Source organism: Barbus barbus (genome assembly GCF_936440315.1).
Source record: "Barbus barbus genome assembly, chromosome: 12".
In the NCBI taxonomy this organism is placed as follows: domain Eukaryota; kingdom Metazoa; phylum Chordata; class Actinopteri; order Cypriniformes; family Cyprinidae; genus Barbus; species Barbus barbus.
Genome location: NC_136740.1, coordinates 956,948 through 977,401, shown reverse-complemented (window position 1 = coordinate 977,401; position 20,454 = coordinate 956,948). Strand labels below are relative to the sequence as shown.

The 20,454-nt window shown below is 41.1% G+C and overlaps 1 protein-coding gene and 1 pseudogene across 2 annotated transcripts in view; one reads left to right on the top strand and one right to left on the bottom strand.

Annotated features, from left to right (window-relative positions):
* Nucleotides 1-4,273: 4,273 nt before the first annotated feature.
* On the bottom strand, nucleotides 4,274-5,144 carry LOC306878025 (putative nuclease HARBI1; annotated as a pseudogene). Its single transcript has one exon. The product of its transcript is annotated as a putative nuclease HARBI1 (transcript).
* A 1,875-nt stretch (nucleotides 5,145-7,019) lies between these two features.
* Nucleotides 7,020-20,454, top strand: part of LOC306878472 (lysophosphatidylcholine acyltransferase 1-like) — a 31,549-nt gene continuing 18,114 nt past the window's right edge. Inside the window, exons 1-5 of the mRNA XM_079430867.1 lie at nucleotides 7,020-7,351; nucleotides 16,360-16,499; nucleotides 17,073-17,287; nucleotides 18,870-18,982; nucleotides 19,960-20,020. Of these exons, the coding sequence (XP_079286993.1) occupies nucleotides 7,241-7,351; nucleotides 16,360-16,499; nucleotides 17,073-17,287; nucleotides 18,870-18,982; nucleotides 19,960-20,020 (640 nt within the window). The 5' untranslated portion in view covers nucleotides 7,020-7,240. The remainder of the gene's footprint in view (nucleotides 7,352-16,359; nucleotides 16,500-17,072; nucleotides 17,288-18,869; nucleotides 18,983-19,959; nucleotides 20,021-20,454) is intronic.

Here is a 20,454-nt window from a genome sequence, read left to right as displayed (position 1 = left end):
ATTCCGAGTATGGGTCACCATACTTGGCTGAATGTCACTTCACTTCACATGAGGAGGCCTTCACACGACAACTGATGTGACCGCTGCTGCGGTAAACTAAGCTTGTTTATAACCATCTAACAAAATACCTAGCAGGCCACTTTCTCCTGAAGCTGAAACCTCCTCTCTATCTTCTGATGGTTCAGCCTTCTTCCGTTCCACTAGTCGCCGCAAGAAGAAAAAGAGTGTTGGTCACCATGAAGTCCTTAATGTTCTCAGGGAATCTGAGGAAGCTACTCAGCGACGTCATGATGAAATCATGGCACAGAGGGATGCATCACAGACAACTTTAGACACACTTATACAAACATTTCTGGAAAAGCAGTAGAATGTGTAACTGTAGTGTGCCAAAATTAGTTTTCCTGCATTTAAAAAACTGCATTTAAAAAGGTTTAATGGAGCACTTTTCAACATTTATGCCATTAAAGGGATAGTTCACCCATTCTGCTATCATTTACTCACCCTCATTCTTCAAAATATATTTTTTTATTTCAAAAGAAGAAAGAAACGTATTCAAGTTTGGAACAACATAAGGGTGAGTAAATGACGAAATTGTAATTTTTGGATGAACATATATTAACCTTTAACCTTGTTAATGAAAGATGTGATATAGTTCACGGTGCTAGACTCAAGTTGTTTTGTCACTTTCTTCAATGTAACTTTGTAATTTACAAGAGCCTTTCTCAAAAATAGTTCAAGCTCAGGCCTTACTCATTTATTGAAGACTGTTTACTTTAATTTCCTTAAATCCATGTTTTGAAAGTGTCAGGTGACACTGGTTTCATTTGTTGGTTTTGCAACATTATTGTTCAATGTTGTCATTAAGAAAATGTATACATTTTCATTTAATTTCATACAAAAGGAAGAATTCCTTCAATGTTTCAGTTTAAATTGTTTAATACATTTGTTTAAAAAAGTGGACAACAGTTGCAAAAATATATATATATAAAATAGTTTCTTGCATGACATAATATTGTTCAGTACCTTTTCACATTCTCATTCTTCTCATTCTCTGCCACAAAACAGATTTCTTGAAAATTCACAGTTCAAAACAATGACATGTTAATATAAAAACACAAATGCTACCCAATAATAAAATAAAGTGATATGTCTCAAAATATTTACATATTTATGCATGATGACAATATGGCGCCGCTGTGTTCGGACGCCGTCCAGGTCGCTCCGCTAAGATTGTGTTTTTATCTACTTTTTTACTTAGTTTTACTTTCTCTTTTTACACATTTCACGTCGGCACTGATCACCTATAACATAGAAACACTTTTGGACATTGGAAACCGCTACACTAACCTGTTCCAGGACACTTTATCCACGAATCCAGCATGGTCTCTGGAGATTCTTCTGAACGCAGAGATGAACAATACCCCCCCGAGGCGACGGATCAAGAAACACCGCGGGAAACGCGCTGGGATTCGAGATAGACTCAGGAAAAGGGCTCACTGTCCTCCTCTCCTGAGCATTCTGCTCGCTAATGTCCAATCCTTGGAGAATAAGATGGACGATCTTAGAGCCAGGATTAGTTTCCAACGGGACATAAGGGACTGCAACATCCTGTGTTTGTCAGAAACGTGGCTTTCGTCCTCGGTCCCGGACACTGCTGTAATGCCGAGTGATAACGTCTCTGTCTTTCGGACGGACAGAACAGCAGAGGCCGGTAAATCCAGGGGTGGAGGAGTATGTTTCATGATCAACAAGAAATGGTGTGATCCCAGGAATATCTCCATTCTGTCGCGTTCCTGCTCGCCTCATCTGGAATATCTTTCCATTATCTGCCGCCCATTGTATCTGCCCTGGGAGTTTTCATCGATCATAGTTACTGCTGTGTTCATTCCACCACAGGCGGACACTGGCTTGGCTTTGTCTAAGCTTCACGATGTGCTCAGCGGCTACATTAACAAACATCCTGACGCTGCCTTCATCATCGCGGGGGACTTTAACAAAGCCAACCTCAGACGGGTCATGCCGAACTTTTATGAACATGTATCCTGTCCAACTAGAGGACCAAACACACTGGATCACTGCTACTCTCAGTTCAAGAATGCCTACAAAGCCCGCTCACTACCGGCTTTTGGCAAATCGGACCATGCCACCATTTTCCTAACATTCAAAAAATAGTGTCAACATGCTTTTAGTAACACTTGTGTCTGTACTTTTCAGTGCCTCTCCATTTGTATGGCTTTTTATAAAATAAAAAATGCACAAATGTATATATTTAAGTCTTTGTTGTCTTATAAAATCACGTTAAATAATATTGGCACCTCATGAAAAGTCTAATTTGATATGTATGTTTTTATATGGTTCATCTGCCTGACTGCCAATCCATATAGGTGTATATGTGTTTTTTTTTCTCTAAGGTGTGGTCATATTTACTGTTGCTTGTCCAATTTTAATCAAATTTTTTTTACAAACAAACAAAGGCTCGTTCAGGATCCCCCGGTGCAGAGAGTAGTGACGCACTGGTCCAGAGGTTCGGAGGGCGCTAAAGAAAGTGAACGTCAGGATAGCAGCTGGACCTGATGGGATAACCGGCTGTGTTCTGAGGGTGTTCTGCGCTGATCAGCTCACTGGTTTGTTAACGTCTATCTTTAATGAGTCCCTTACTACCTCCATGGTTCCCACCTCATTTAAAAAATCCGTAATAATCCCTGTGCCTAAGAACAATAAACCCTCTTGCCTGAATGACTATCGCCCAGTTTCCCTCACATCTATAGTCATTAAGGTTTTTGAGAGACTTGTAAAGAGCCACATCTGCTCCTCCATCCCTGATACTCTGGACCCTCTTCAGTTTGCCTAAACAGATCCACGGACGATGCCATCTCTCACGTCCTCCACTCTTCCCTCACACACTTGGACAGCAACAATGGGAATTATGTAAGGCTGCTATTCATTGACTATAGCTCAGCTTTCAACACTATAGTCCCCATCAAGCTGGCATCTAAACTCACAGACCTCGGCCTAAACTCCTCACTCTGTGACTGGATTCAAGACTTCCTCACCGGCAGACCTCAAGTGGTGAAAGTTGGCCAGTTCACCTCAAACTCCATCACTCTGAACATAGGAGCCCCACAGGGCTGTGTCCTGAGTCCCCTGCTCTACTCTCTCTACACGCATGACTGCGTGTCCTCTCACAGCTCCACATCTATTGTCAAATTCGCTGATGACACTGTGGTTCTAGGCCTCATCTCCAACAACGATGAGACCGCATACTTGGATGAGGTAGAGAGACTCACATCATGGTGCCAGGACAACTGTCTCTCTCTGAATGTGAGCAAAACTAAAGAGCTGATCATGGACTTTAGGAAGAGACAGCAGCAGCCCTACACTCCTCTTATGATCAGTGGGACCCCTGTGGAGAGGGTGAGTAGCTTCAAGTACCTCGGCGTAAACATCTCCGAGAACCTGACTTGGACTACACACATCCAAACACAGGTTAAGAAAGCCAGGCAAAGACTGTACCATCTGCGACAGCTGAGGAAATTCAGGGTCTCACCAGCAATCCTGAAAACTTTCTATTCAGGGACCATAGAAAGTGTATTGACTCAGTGCATCTCAGTGTGGTATGGAAACAGCTCCAATCAGGACTGCAAAGCTCTACAGAGAGTTGTGCGCTTAGCTGAGCGCATCTCAGGGTCTGCTCTCCCCTCTCTGCAGGACATCTACCTCAAACGCTGCAAAAATAGAGCTGTTAAAATCTTCAAGGACTCAAATCACCCTGGTAACCAGCTATTCAATTTGCTTCCATCTGGTAAGCGCTTCCGTAGCCTGATGGCAAAAACTGAGAGACTTAGGAGGAGCTTCTTCCCCCAGGCCATCAGGCTCCTAAACTCTAACTCTGTGTCATAACATCACTTCACTCCATGTTAATATCACTATATCAATAGCTATTCATAATTTTTTTCTACCTCATATGCTGCTATTTAAATACCCTGTACAACTTTTTGCACATTCCTCTTATTACTATTTATGTCAACAACATACTGACCTGCACACTTATATTTATATCTATATTTTTTTATCTTTTATTTTATTCTTTTTATTTTTTTCTACTTTTCTTTTTCTTAATATTTGTATTCTATATAATTGCATTGTCCTTGGAGCGGACCTGACCTACATTTCAGTGCTGGTTATACTCTGTATAATTGTGTATGTGACAAATAAAACTCTTGAATCTCCTGATGTGTTCTGGAAATGTGTCAGGAATGCCTGCAATACAAGATTACAAGTTTTCATCCTGGATACGAGGGCATCCGTGGGAATGTCCTTTACATACATTTGATTGTCCCTCATATAAACTCATGTTGTACAGTGTGCATGCTGCCACAATTATTTTCACCAGAATGTCTATCCTTGTATTTTGGAGATCACGCATCCTTCTCCAGATGCACTTCATCCTCCCGAAGGCCTGCTCGACAGAGACCCTTCCATGGCTGATTTTCACATTTCTTTGCAGTTCATCATCGGTAAGCGCACCATTATCACGTTTGGGCGTAATGATGAAGGGATAGTCACCAGAGATATATGCTGTGTCACCTAAGAGGTAACTTGTGCCCATCTTCTGCTGCCAGTTTTCAAAAAATGTAGACGCTCGTAACATTCTTGAGTCATGTACTTTGCCTGGGACACCTGTAAAAATGTCTAGGAAGTGTCCTTGGTCATCCACAATGCCCTGTAGTAGAAGCGAATAGAAGCCTTTCCTATTCAGGTAATCGCCTCCTCTGATAGCTGGCCTTTGACATTTTATGTGACACCTATTATATGGCCCCAGTGATGGCCCTAATGCCACATAAGCGATAAAACACAGCTGAAATGACTCCTTTGTTGGAATCTGTGGGCCATGTTATGTACATGTGAGCAAGTGAGCAGGTGACTTCCAAAACCTCAAGGACAATATTATGAGCTGATCCACAGGAAACATTGAACTTATCTGAGATTTCTCTGAAGGAATTTTGATTGTACCACAAAAACACAAGGGCTTTCTGAACTACAGGAGGTTGGGCAAGACCTCCAGGCTGCTGGTCATCTGAAAGCCCAGATCTTTTCAGCTGATTAACAAAGTGGTTGAACTGCTCTCTACTGTGGGGATCCATGTTCAAAAGCACTTCCCATTCTAAACCAATGTACAGAACTCTGTGGGAACTGTAGTACTGTAGAACTGCATGTCTAGAGAGATTGCCAACGGAAAACATAAATCACAATACTTATAAGTATTAAGCAGGGACATTGTCAGGCTTTTTATTTACAAAAAAAATAAGCTTTTTGAATGTGACATGATTGTAATATAACAATTAGTAAGTTTGTATGCGATACAGATCAAAGTGGCTTCATAAATAATTTTTTTAAAATATTAAAAACGCAAAACACACCTGATGCAAATTCTTTGGTCTTCATTTTCTATAAGCAGAGTTAATAAACCATGTTGTATTTTCTTGTCATTTATTAAAAGAAGGTACACCGCCATCTTGTGCAGACTAAAATGACTTGAACGCACCTGGCGTGTAATTTTTACTTGTCAACTCGTAAGTGCGGACATCCCAGGAGGACTTGAATGCAGTATAAGACCGGACACAAAGGCAGAGAAGCACAGGACTGATCAACACTGGGGAAAACTAGATAATTAAAGACACAGGGGACAAATAAACTAATAATGAACAGGAAAAAACAAATAAGGACAAACAGGAACTAACCGGGAACAAACATGTGACATACCCTGATTTTGCAGTAAATATTTAAAGCTGCTTTGTCAGACTGGGGGGCGTTTAACCCCCCAAGAAAAACAAAATGCCCTCTTTATCTGTGTAACGAAAACTAGTCTTTCATGTCAGTATGTGTGTGAACTGAAGCAAACTAGTCTTGTTTGACTTTAGTAAACCTATAGAAAGCAACCCATAAATATGGGAACAAGTGGAAAGCACTGACCGGTGTTAATATGAAGATGAGCCCTGTCACCAAACACAGTCCTGCAATGCAGCTTGATTGTGTAACCTGTGGCGTGCTAAAACACCATGCCCACAGGAACACATAGAACAAAAAACATTGGCTGACACATTTGACAATCTGAAGGAAAAACAAAACAAAATAAATAATCGTTCAAAGAAAGGGAGTTGAAGAGACTCAGGAGTATAAAACCTTTTTTTTTTTTTTTACAAATATGCAAATATAATTATTTTTATGGAGAAACAGGAGTAAAGCAATTAAAAAAGTCAATTAAGATGTATCACATAGAAGTTAAAATATATGCATTAATTTATACCAATATTACACAAACATTGTTTCTGTCCAATAGAATTTGTAAATCTTTAATACTAAAACCACACAATTTTTACACACTTTTGCACAATTTGCTAAATTAGGCATACACCTTGTTTGTAAATGACAAGAACATTCCTGTACAAGTGCATCTTATCTTGGTTTTTAGAAATGGGTTTCTACACACACTCTCAGAGTTCATCTCAAGCGGCTCTTGGTTGTTTCTTTGGTAATCCAGTATATTGGGATGATTTATTTGTCATTTGTGCGACGGGCGCTGTAATTGCTGCTTGCAGCTGTTGTGGTGGAAATGAAAAACAGAAAATATATCTTACATTATTTATTGGGTTTCATAGTATTCTCTGGCGTGAAATGAGTTAAATGTGCACCAATTTTCAACATAATTGGAATAACAGACAATAAACAATATTCCACTCACAAGTGAAATTTACATTGATTTTATAGTCCTTTTGTTTTCTTCACGTCTCATATTTCAAACATGCTCTTCACTCTCATTGCTAAACCTTTATTAATTATTAGGTGCAGAATTGTTCAGTGTGGTGAAAAACAAAATACAGTAACTGTGGGCCAGCTGTAACCTTTGAATAATTGATAGAAATACAATAAATATTGAAACACTTTATTAAGCAAACTTAACCATTTTCAACAATTACTCGCGTTATCTCTTTGCCGGAGAGGATGGTGGATCCGCGCATGCGCAGTCACAGCGGAGCATCATATGGCGTGAGCGGATGAGGAGCGGCCCGCGCATGCGCACCGATTCTGTCCCTCCATGACATCCAGCGGGACTGAGCGACTGCTGCTGCTATCGTCAAATACATGATCCGCTTAATCCCGCAGCCCTGCTCGAGCTCCGGTACCGCTAGATAATAACGCGCTCGAGGCAGTGACGGTAACTGATCGGTGTTCGTCGAGGATGAGGCTGATCGAGACGCGTGCGGATGGAGAGGAGAAGCGCGAGCTGCCGCCTCCGTTCAGAAACCCGTTCGCGCACGAGCTGAGGTTCACGGCGGCGCAGAAGCTGCAGGTAGGTGTTTTCTGGAGCAGTGCTGTCCTCTCTGGCCTGCTGCTGCTGCTCTGGAAGCAGAGTTTCCTTCCTGTGCTACATGTTGCGCTCGGGATAAAGAGCCAATCAGGATCGAGGATCCGCCGTGACGAGCCTCACAGGCCTTTGTCTGAACCAGCAGCTTTCAAACATGGGCCACATCCATCCATCCATCTATCTCTCTATCTATCCATCTATCTGTCTATCTGTGATGGATGTGTGTTTGTCTGTGTCTGTGTGTGTGTGTGTGTGTGTGTGTGTGTGTGTTGTGTTTGTCTGGTGGAGCGGTGGATGTGTGTGTGTGTGTGTGTGTCTGTGTGTGTCCTGTGTGTTGTGTTTGTCTGGTGGATGTGTGTGTGTTGTGTGTCTGTGTCCTGTGTGTTGTGTTTGTCTGGTGGAGCAGTGGATGTGTGTGTGTGTGTGTTGTGTGTGTCCTGTGTGTTGTGTTTGTCTGGTGGAGTGGTGGATGTGTGTTTGTCTGTGTGTGTGTGTGTTGTGTTGTGTTTGTCTGGTGGAGTGGTGGATGTGTGTTTGTCTGTGTGTGTGTGTGTGTTGTGTTTGTCTGGTGGAGTGGTGGATGTGTGTTTGTCTGTGTGTGTGTGTGTGTGTGTGTGTTGTGTTTGTCTGGTGGAGCGGTGGATGTGTGTTTGTCTGTGTGTGTGTTGTGTGTGTGTTGTGTTTGTCTGGTGGAGCGGTGGATGTGTGTTTGTCTGTGTGTGTCTGTGTGTGTGTGTGTTGTGTGTGTGTGTGTGTCTGTGTCCAGTGTGTTGTGTTTGTCTGGTGGAGCAGTGGATGTGTGTTTGTCTGTGTGTGTGTGTGTGTGTGTTGTGTTTGTCTGGTGGATGTGTGTGTGTGTGTTGTGTTTGTCTGGTGGATGTGTGTGTGTGTCCAGTGTGTTGTGTTTGTCTGGTGGATGTGTGTGTGTGTCCAGTGTGTTGTGTTTGTCTGGTGGATGTGTGTGTGTGTCCAGTGTGTTGTGTTTGTCTGGTGGATGTGTGTGTGTGTCCAGTGTGTTGTGTTTGTCTGGTGGATGTGTGTGTGTGTGTGTGTGTGTGTTGTGTTTGTCTGGTGGATGTGTGTGTGTGTCCAGTGTGTTGTGTTTGTCTGGTGGAGCAGTGGATGTGTGGAAGGCTGGTTTTAGCTGTTCTCTGATCAGATTTTCTGGGTGAAGATAAGCACATGTGTTCACGGAGGACTCTAGAAATAAACTTCTAGTTAGTTTTCTAAGCGAAGTCTGAAACCACTACTTCAAATACTCCTGTGGTGTTGTTTTTCTAATGTAATGGCATTCATATTCAGCAGAACGATCTGAGGAAGCTGAATGTGGGATGTTTCAGTATCTGGTGAGTCTCTCAGCAGCATGAGCTACATCTCCTGCAGGATCTGAGATGATCCAGTCTTCAGCTTCAGCTGAAGAACTAAATCTGTTCTGTTAATAATGCAGAGAAGACTTCTGCAAATGCCATGTTTTCAGTGTTTTTAGCTGTAGTGATGCTCACGGTAGCCATTACTAAAGAGAAAGCCAGTTACTGCATAAGCGTCTCATGGTAATGTGAGTTCAGCACATGTAAAGGTGTGTGACCGCTTGTCTCTTCAAGGACTGCCAAGCAATTACCATGAACTGAAGCGACCTCTCCAGGATCCTTTAGCATCACTATGTTGAAGGCTTTGCTCCTGAAATCCTTTAAGTCTTCAGCTCTCTAATGATCATTCTTCAGTGTGATGGACTGGCCGGCAGCTGCATGCTCTGTTTCTCTGTCAGTAAGTTTTATCACTCGATGTTTTAATGTGACGGTGATATCAAAAGGACTTCTGTGGCAGGAGCTCTTTTATTCTCATCAAGCACAGGTTCCTGACCTTATTCTGCTCGTACAGTCCAGCTCCACTGCAATACACTTGACATCTCTGGTTTCTTGCTCTTTTTTTTTTTTTTTCTCTCCAAGGGCTGCTTTAAAACTTTATTTTATGCACACATTTAATGCTTGTTAACATCCTTTAGTTAGTGTGGGAATGTTTCTAATAGTGCAGATATGATCTGTCAGTGTGGATAACAGCCTCTCAGACTGCTCATGACCCAAGTATGTGAAGTGTTGTGCATCATGCTTGTGCTGGACTGCTGACCCTGTCATTCATTCCCAGACGGCTCCTGTCCTGTCACATCCATCTAGAACCACCAGTCACATGTGTTCAGACCGTTGTGCCCCTGAGGCACCATTATATGTTTGAAAAGCAATATTTCTGCCCTGGGTGTTGTGATTGGATCCATGATACACTGTTGTGATCGTTATATGCGGTCCCATCGTGTCTCGAAGGCTGTTTGCGTGGACGTCTTTGGGAGCCATTAGTAGCACAAACACAGCAGCTTTGTCTAATGTTGTGCTTTCGTTCTGCTTACTCCGCTTTCTGGAGTGTTTGCATTAGATTATTATGTGAATGTAAATCGGCTCCTTGAGGAATCATTATGATATAATGTTTAACTTGTTTACAAATGGCATAAGTGCATTAGATATTTACTGCAGAAGCAAATGCGTTGTGTCCTAGTGTTTATTACATCTGTCATGAGTGCTGATTTAAAGCGAGCGCATCCATTAGCAGTGTTCTCCTGAGAGGTTCAGTCATCTGCTGCTGTCTTGTGTTAAAGGGCCAGTTCATCCAAAACTAAACAGTCAAACTCCACAATATATAAAAGCTACCATAAAGTAGTTACAGGATAGCTTTGTGTGAGTAAAATGTAACTTATTTCCAGATAATCATGAGTCTGTGGTAAAAGTGTCCATGATAAAGAACATCTTTCCCAAACACATGTAATGGTTGTGTACTCTTTGTATTTGTCACGTTGGTTAAAGCCATGCAGGGCTCCAGACTAACATTTGAGAGCTGTACTTCTTTTAGTTCTTCAGATGGTGGGTCAGGAGTAGATCTGGTAGCGCTGGGGGTGGTGTGCGGGACTATTAAAAATATAGATCATTTAATCACAAAGTCTTTTTCTGAGCGCATACACCTGAAGCACGCGCACTAAAAAGCCTGTCTAACAGCGCCTGATTACTCAACTAACTTATCTTTTGCGCTAATACTGTCCAAACACACAAGGTTTACATACAGACTGAGTTGGTTATCTCTAAAATGAAAGTAAATAGTTAAGAGAGAAACAGATGCGTGCCTGTATATTAGATGCGTGCAGCTCTTAAAGGGACAGGACTAGGGATGGCTCGATACCATCATTTTGGCTTCGGTACGATACCAGAATGTAGTACCTCGGTATCGATAGCATAGGTGACAAATAACCAGCCTCAAAAGATAAGTGAATTTAAAAAAAAATATTATTAATAATAATAAAAACAGATTCATATGTTAATACATTTGTATCAAACTGTAACAAAAAACCTAAAGGGAACATAGGTTACATTTTGATGTTGGAGAGAACAAAAATAGGCTAACTGAAGTAATAAGATGAAAATATATTCAAATCTTATCTTTTCAGTGCAAACTAAATGTCTCCTAAAAAAAAAACCTACCGGAAACATAGGTTTCATTTTGAAGAAGTTTGAAGAAAGAAAATAGCACTGAAGTTGAGCAATTGATGCAACAAATGTTGCTTTATTGTAAAGTGTTATTCTAAGTCAAAGTAATATTCAAAATCATGTTATTATTTCTCTCTCAGATTGTTTTCAGATTTCAGACTCAACCAAAGAAAAAGCATTAAATATAAATCTCACTCTCTCACTTGCTTCATATTAGCGGTCGGCAGCGCGTCAGAAACATGCCCTTCATATCATTGATACTAAAATTAATATAGCAATATTGCTCAATTCATATCCAATTAAAATGTGATTGTATGAAATGCAAGTGTATATATTACGTGACCAAAACTTCATTGATTCTAGCGTGTCTCACATGCACATTTGAGCTTACTGTATTACATCTGAATGTGCGTTGATCAGATGTGAATAAAAGGTCAAATCTGAATCTATGAATGATGCACTCACCTGTCGATCGCTTAATTCTCTGAAAAGATCAGGATGAGCAAGCGACAAATGCTTAAAGATTTGATGTGTTCCTGTGGCAACATGATTTAGGCCTATAGCAACGCTTGCATACAGGTGCAGTAAGGCCAGTTCCTTCACCTTTGTCTTCTGTTTTTATCCAAAGTAATGCCATATTTCACTTCTACTGTTCTCTTTATTTATTCATTTTGAGTTTCATCTGTTTGATCCGTCGCGTTGTTCTGTTGTCACATTTACCGGTTGCACAGCAATTTGGGAAGCACTGCCACCTACAGGTGCATTTCGCAACAGCAGCGTATGAAATACCGAATTGAGCAAAATTATGATATCGTACCGTTTTAAATATAATATATACCGATATTTTTCCAGTATTGGTATACCGTCGGCAGAAACACACTTTCAGCAGCATATTCTGCTCTAGGACCTTCACACTTGCAGTCTTTTTTGACTAGAATAAGCATGGACGAACAAAAGTTTGCTTTCATAATGGCACGCTGAGGGCTTATTTTGTTTATATGCACACAAACTGTTAATGTTTAAGAGGCATTAGCAATCTTTCAGGTCATAAATTGGTGGTGTTTATTACATTTATGAACACAACTGAAGCCTAGCTAGCTGAGGTATGTGTTCTCAAAAGCACTTTACTTTTAAAGGTTTTCTTTGCAGTGTCTACATTCAGCTGGACTCTAATTTGAAGTCTTTTTGAAATGTTTTGTTTCAACTATACAAGTACTACAATAATCAGAAATACAGTCAATCTGTCCATAAGAGCTGTGCTGATACATCATATTTTCATTGGCTTGACTCTTGCACGTCGCAGTGGGTTCTTGAGTCTGGCAGCTGTGAGAATAAGCTTTTGTCACGTTCCTCGTGACCGTTTCCTGTACTTTGTGGCTGTATTTTAATGGTGATGCTTCTTCTTTTTAGTTTTGTTGTCATGCCTAATGCTCAGTGAGATGATTCCGACAGGCTTTGTTTTGCCTGTTTACTTTTGTTCACTTAGACGTTTCTAGATGTGTCTCTTAAATGCAGCAGCTCAGACTGAAAGTCTTCATGTTTTCTGCTTGTGAACCGAAGCTGAGGTCACTGAGACTCCAGATGAACTCCAGACCGGCTCTGCTTCTGGCCGTCCCGTCGGTTTCCAGCAGATCACGTTCCCCTCTTCACGGCGGGATTGAGCAGTGAATGGAAACGCTCAGTAATCAGAAACTGTGAGATCTCCTTGATCCAAAGGACAGGAAGACTGCAGCTCAGAATAACCAGGACACTTGAATCTACTTTGCATGACTTGAAGTTTTTAAAAGGAGGAGGCATTTCTTCAAATGTGTGGAATAGGTTTGAGACCTTCTGGGTCTTGTGCTGAAACTCTGATAATAGAAGTCAGTTCCCAAAAGGAAAGCTGTTTACTTTGTTTGTTGAGAAGTGTTTGAGTTCACTGAGAACACTTCCTATCTGAGTCTTTGGGTGCTTTCACACGGTCTCTGTCTCGGTGTGTTTGGATGATCTGAAGGCTGTTTTCTGAATCTGGGTGGCACCTGTCGTGTACCTCTCAGGAAATGATAAAAACCCTTTACATATGGTCAGACGCTTGCCTGTGTCATTATTAATGTTTTACTGAAATCAAGTTTGATCAAATTCAGATGGAGTTATGAGGTCAGTGGATGTCAGTGAAATGTGTTTTGTCCATCATTAGCACAGCTGTATCTGAGGAAGTGCACTGAGATATGTTTTCATTAGCAAGCAGCTCAGAGTTTATTGTGGCTATGTGAGCGTTCAGTTTTTCCTGTTGTCAAATACATTTGGCCACAATATGATGTTATAATAGATGAAGTGCTGTTTAAGACAGTTTAATAATGTAAACTTAACTGACTGGTTCACTTCCAGGTTAAGCAGAAGCCTCCTCTCTCTCCGCCTGTCAGAATAGGTTTAGTGTGTTTTACAAGCTCTGTGATTGATGACCGGGGAATGATTTGCTGACTCTCGTGACCTGCTTTATAAACCACACCAGAACAGAACCGCAGTCCGTATGACCTTAAGATGCGCTGTATTTTAAGACCTTTTTTGCAAGTTTAAGATGTACAAAACATTAATCTTGGTGCAGATGGAAACAGATGCTCGGCAGAATGACTCTCCTGTCAAGTTCTCTCCATCGGTTTTCTATAGAAACTAATTAGAAAATAAGACCAGCATCTCCATGTGTGTTCCACAGAGGCAAAGTCATACGGTTTGGATGAAGTACGTTTAATTAGGTTCTTTAGTAATGCAGTGAATATGAATTGAATTGCTTTTCCATCACATATTTTATGTTTCATGTAAAAATGATTTATAACATTAAGAATAGTCAGTGAAGAGCTAATGATGGATGTAATGTAATCATGTGCTTCCACAGTAATTAAAAGTCTAGTAAAGTGGTTTTAATATATTGTTACGCAGTTCATAGTTACGGGAAGGAGGAGGTGGGAACTGGCAGATGGTTAACATAATTAAACAAATAATTAATTAACTGAACCCAGACCCGACCTGGAGAATGACAAGACAGACTGAGGACACAAAGTGCTTTCAGAAGTCCATATTTCTTCAGCTTGTTCGTCTCGTTGTAGTTCCTCTTGAATGAGTGTGCTGCCTACAGGACTGGACTCTTCTAACAGTAGAAACATATAAGTGAGGGTATTGCTGCTGGGAGGTACTCTTGTCACTGTTGCTCTGTGTGAGTGTGAAAGCGCTGAAACTGAAGCTGTAGAGCTACTAGAACGTGATGAAGAACCCAGCCTGCTGCCATCAGCTCCCGCGTCTCACACGAGCATGACTTCAGCACTATATTCAGCAGCTTCGAGACCCTTTTAGCGGGTTTTGTTTGAAACCTAGCAGCTTTTCTGGATAAACGTTAGCTATGGTTTAGTTGTAAGATGATGTCTCTCTCGGCGTCTGTTCTGTGCAGTGAGCACAGCAGACTCGTCAATAAAGGAGTACGAAAAAAGCATTTCCAAGCACCTGTCGTTTACTGACTGTTTGAAATGAGAATTATGAGCATGGTTCGTCTGTTAATATTATGCACTTTTTTTGTTTATGTTTTGACGCAAGCAGTGAACGCAGCATGAGACAGAGCAGTAACATAGCCAAAACCACCACATATAGTCACTCTTTAGTGTAGATGTGTGATGATTTAACCAGACGGTGTCGCGATAATAAACGAGTGACTCCTGGTTAACATGTATTAATGGCTCGTGTTTAGTCACTATTTTGTGTGGGATTTTTCTTCAATATTCACTCATCGTGACAGTAAAATATAGGGCATTCTAAGTCAATCTACTGCAGTATTTCCTCTCTCAATCAGTAGAAAATGTGGCTAACATCATGCATGAAGAAAAAAAAAAAATCAAATTTTCCAGAAAAGTTCACTCCGGCTGGTAAAACGCCTTCAGACTCCCATTGGTCCATGGTGATGATGTAATAGGTGGGTGTGGCTTTGTGACCCCGCCTCTTTGGCATGGAATCTTCTCCTCTTCATTTGTTTAATTTGGTCTGTTGAGGTCAGACACACACAGTTGTGGACACACTGTAGAAACTGAAGCTGTATCTCTAAGTAACACTGACGTGGCAGCACTGCTTTTACCCCTAAGCGAAGAATGAAAATGTGCAATCACATTGTTCCAAACAAAAGAAGAGTTTTTTTTTCTTCATGCAGTTTCGTTCCATTCCAGATTATTGAGCATTTGAAGTTCTAATGTTGCGTGGATGTAGAAGTGATATTGTGTTATATTGCAATGCCGGTGCTGTTCCCTTCATGGAGGACTGTTGCTCTACGGAGTCGATCTGAGTGAATGGCATCATGAAGGAGCTGACGGCTGGTCAGCAGCTTGGTCTCAGTGATATTTCCAGCGTGAAGCTGGTGGAATCAGCAGATCGCTGTATTTTTAGCGAGCTCGTCCCACGCCTCAGCTAGCTGATATGGGATTTGGCAGCCTGTTGGATCAACTCAATTAAAGCAGCTCAGTGGAAAGCATGAAGGCATCCTGAACGTCCTCCAGCGCTGTTAATTGGTCACTTTGAAAGCTATCAATGTGCAAATGCAGTCGAGTGCTGATAAGAGCAAGGCAAATATTGACTGCTGATATCCTGTATCGCCGCTGCGCTGATAAGAGCCGCTTGTGTTTGATCATCAGGGTTCAGGGCCCCATGAAGCTGGTGTTTGTTTGTGTTGTAATGTGTCCCGTGTCACACCTCATCCTCGAGGATCTTGAGGCGTCTCAATCTCTGTGTTGTGGCATCTAACCTGCTCCCAGACGGCCTGGACTAGACCAATATAACAGCCAGGCCGCTTCGACACACGTAATGATTCACAGTCTGAAAACTGCCTTGTCAATAGAAAAATGCATGAATGACTTTTGCAAATCAGTTGATTCAGGGTTAAATGGCTGAGTTACATTATTTGTTTGGATATGCATGATTTCAACATTTTTTATTTGAAAAAGTAATTAAAAGCAGTCACCAATTAAATCTTATTTAACATTTAATGAATTATTAAATATTCTTTGGAGCAACAGTGTGTTTTATGCATGATTTATATATCTTTGATGTGCATGCTTTGTTTAACATTTGAATAAATCATCTTTTTACTTTTTTTCTTCCCTAAAATCCACCTACGACGTTAGTGAAGTTGTTTGATTAGTCATAATTTATGTTTGAATGATTATTTTGCACCCTCTCTATGAACGCTGGGCCAGACACACGCTTGAGACGAGTGTGGGAGTGCAGCGGTTGGTTAACGCTGGTCTGCTGGAAACTAACCTCAGGACTCCAGTCGTGTTTCTCAAGATGTTGCTGAGAGGAAGTGTTGAGATCTGAAAGTTTCACTCTGTTTGGACAGAATAATGAACTCTGAACTCTGTCGATTTGACCCTCGTGAGCTTTGAACAGGAATCACGTCTCTGATCTGTGGAAATGCTTCATTTAACAGCTGTGTGTGTGTGTGTGTGTTCTCTGCAGATCGGTTTGATGACGGTGACGCTCTTCCCCATCCGGCTCTTCATAGCGGCGTTCATGATGCTGCTGGCCTGGCCGTTTGCCTTCATCGCTTCGGTGGGCCGCTCCGAGACGACGGTGGAGCCGCAGTGCTTATGGAGAAAGTAAAGAGCTGCTCTGCTTCATTTCAGCTGAGAAGAACAACATTATTACTTGTTCAGATTCACAATGCTTCTTTGCGTATTTCCGTCACTCCTCTTGCTGGAGTGTTTCTAGTTTGTCTGTGCTGAGATGAATTTGACTTCAGATCCTCTATGTGGTAAATCAGGAAGTTGCTGAGAGAACTGAAGTGAGCAGCGCAGTGCAATTACAGCCAAACAGCTTCCGCTTCTGTCACCCAATGCAAATACAAGAGCGTTTCAAATGAGTCCTGCTTTAAACTCAGTGATTTTTACTGGTCTATAAAATACTTCTTAATATAAGAATGTTTAGATATTTTGGCTAGGAACGAGACAAAAAGGAATATAGTAAGAAAAGCATTTTTTGCAGTGTGTGTAATAATGTAAGAGGACAAAAGTAAACACTCAACTCTGTTACCAAATCAGCGTAATCATTCTAGGATGAATTCTTTCCAGAAGAGCTACTGAAGTGTTCTGGTGAAGAGCGGTGTTGTGCGGCTGACTGATGTGTTCAGACCGCTGTAGTGTTGTAGGCTGATCTGTGTGCTGTCTCTGTAGGCTGGTGGACGTGGTGCTCAGGACCATCATGCGGGTCATGTGGTTTGCCGGTGGTTTCCATTGGATCAGCATTAAGGGCAGACAGGCTCTGCCCGCCGAAGCACCCATCCTCACCCTCGGCCCGCACTCGTCCTACTTCGACGCCATTCCTGTCACCATGACCATGGCATCGATCGTAATGAAAGCGGAGAGCAAAGACATCCCGGTGTGGGGCAGTAAGTCTTCTGCTCTCTTCTGCTGCTTCTTAACAGCTGATGTTCTCATTCATTCATCCTTCTTTTGCCAATGTTGCTGTTACAAAAACAAAAATAATCCTAATTATTCTAAACTTTAGACCTGTAGTGTATAAAGTCAATAGTTTTGATTGATTGTGTCAGAATGCAGCGTAATGACAGATACACTGGTGTCTTTCTCTCCTCAAATGCATCCAGTTACCTTCAGGAAGACAGTACTAGCTCTGTTAGTTTTGCTCAAACAGCTGTTCTGAGTACAGTTTTAGGGTTTATTAGTCTGATTGACAAGCAGAAGCAGCTCACATGACAGCGTTCACATCAGCTCAAGTCATTTAGATAACAAATGCCACAAACCATCTAGTTTAGCAAGGTTAGTCACATTCAACCGTGCTTCATGATGCAGCGTTGAGACGGAGCGTGCACGGTTTGCAGATCACGGCTGAGTGCTGGTTTTGTGGCGATTAGATGAAGCTGGTTAGGGCTAATTTTGGTGTGGGTGCTAAGTCCCTGATGAACCGGCCGCTCTGAGCCTCTAATCCCCAGATAGTCTCTCGCAGTCATCTCAGTCCTCCACACTCCTCCAGAGCGGCTGAGGATGATGAGGAGGAGTTTCAGCCGCTGTAGGGGAGTGAAAGAGGAAGATCTGAGTCTGATTCTGTGACGTCTCAACAAAAAACACAGCTAATCATAGTAAACAGAGAAAAGCAAACAAAAGCTTTGTTTAATCGAGCAAATCATGCCACATTTCATTATATTAACACCACAGAGAAGTGAGACCGAGAAGTGTTTATTGCATCTGTAATACTGTAAAACAGTGACATATTATTACAGTTTAAAACAGCTGTTTTCTGTGTGAATATGTGTTAAACTGTAATGTATTTCTGTGATCTGCAGCTGTATTTTCAGCATCATTACTGCAGTCTTCAGTGTCACATGATCTTCAGAAATCATAATAATATACTGATTTACTGCTCAACAAACATTTCTAGTTATTATCAATGTTGAACACAGTTGTGCTGCACAATATTTTTGTGGAAACTGTGATATTTAATTTTTCTGGATTCACAGATGAATAGAAAGTTCAAAAGAACAGGATTTATTTGAAATATAAATATTTTGTAAGATTTTTAAATGTCTTTACTGTAACTTGATCAATTTAATGCAATTAATGAATGAATATACACATGAATTATGGTTTGTTTTTATCTGATGTATTGACTGTAAAGCATGTGTAATTCCACACAGCTCCTCAAATTATTAGAAGCTTGATGTGAAGAAAACAATATTAATCTTATTACATGGAGAATTACATTTTAGGTTGATCTTAACACCTCTAAAAACAATCTTCATGCAAAATAATGCTAGTTTTCTGTGCGATTCAAACTCTTCTCTCTGCTCAAGCGTGACAGGTTTGAGAGATTCGCTCCGTATCTTTTGTGTCACTCTGTCCTCGATGTGTCATTGAGTCCTGCAATCAGGCGGAGAGTAAAAATAGCTCCTCACCTTTAGAAAACCTTCATGCACCGCCACAGCAGGACCTCTGAAACGTGTCTCTGTCTCTCAGCTCTCATCAAATACATCCGGCCCGTGTTCGTGTCGCGGTCGGATCAGGACTCCAGGCGGAAGACGGTGGAGGAGATCAAGAGAAGAGCTCATTCAGGAGGAGAGTGGCCACAGGTACCATTACAGCTCACAGAGACGGTGCTTTCATTTAAAGAAGTCTTTACAGAGATGTGCTCACTTTAACATTATTAATAATATCTGAACCGTAACTTAAGTTCATTTTCATATTGTCAGCCATCATCAAATGTTGGTCTTTGCAAACTGATTTGTTGTTTGATCAAACGGTATAGAGGTAAAAACTAACACCACAAAACATGCCAGATTTCATCAGATTCAGTAATAATACTTACTGATGCTTGTGCTGTTGATTTGCATCTAAAACGATGTCACTTCCTGCAGAATAACGGCACGCTAAGGAAGTGACAAACACAGAAGGGAAAAATAACTGAAAAAAGTTCATCAATTAAAACTGTTCCCAAGAAAATATATGTTTGGAACATTTTGATTAAATAAGCAAAGAATATTAGTAATACATTGTTAGTTTCTGATTGTAACATGAACATCCAGTCAAATGAGAGCAGTGAAATAATTTCAGATTCACTCCATGTTCACTTTACTGATGCGTTGATGATTTGCAGCTGTAAACATTGTAGGGTTAATGTTTTGAACTATATGGGAGGTATTTTATCTTGCTGGATTTAAAAAACTTTTTTTCTTGCAATTCTGAGTCTGTATCTCACAAGTCTGTGCTCTTCTGATTTTTGGTTTCTGCCACAAAATGAAAAAAGTAATTGTGGCTTTATCTCACTTTATCAGCTTATTTTCTCAGAATTGTGAGTTTGTGACATCACAGTCCTGAAAAAAAGAAAACTCTGAATCGTGAGATAAAAAAGTTGGAATTACATGTATTTATTATTTTCTATCCCATCGCTCCATGTGTATGATTGTGAGTTTGTAGTTCTCTTTAAATCAGTTCCTCATATGTGAGTCATGTGTCGTCATGTCACTGCGGTTTATTTCCAGATTTGACTCTCTGGTGGTTTGGTGAATTGATTCATGATTGTGAACTGATCAGAAACTCTGCTTTCCAGATAATGATCTTTCCAGAAGGGACATGCACCAATAGAACCTGCCTGATCACATTCAAACCAGGTGTGTGTGTGTGAGAGAGAGAGAGCTAGTTGTGGGCGATATGCTCAATTGTCCTATCGTCAGCCTGTGAGATCGCCAATACACAATATTGTCGTGCTAGTTTAATTATTTACTTCCATAATTTCATTGCTGGAAAGTGAACCAAAGTGTACGGCTAAAAGAAGCCTTATGTGACTGAATTTGTATATAACACAATTGTTTTGATCGCAGCCATTCTAGTCAATGCTTGTGTTTATACCAGCCGTGCCACGGCATGTTTCTGAAGCGTCCCAGAAGCGGCTGTCCACGCTGCTTCGCTAAAGATAGGCGCCTAAAACATTTTTGATGGATAATAATAATAACAGTCTTGCTATTGTCAAAGGCATCAGCAAAAGGCGATATCTCTGACTATCGTCGATACATGATACCATCATCTGTCAGCACAGCCAGTGTGA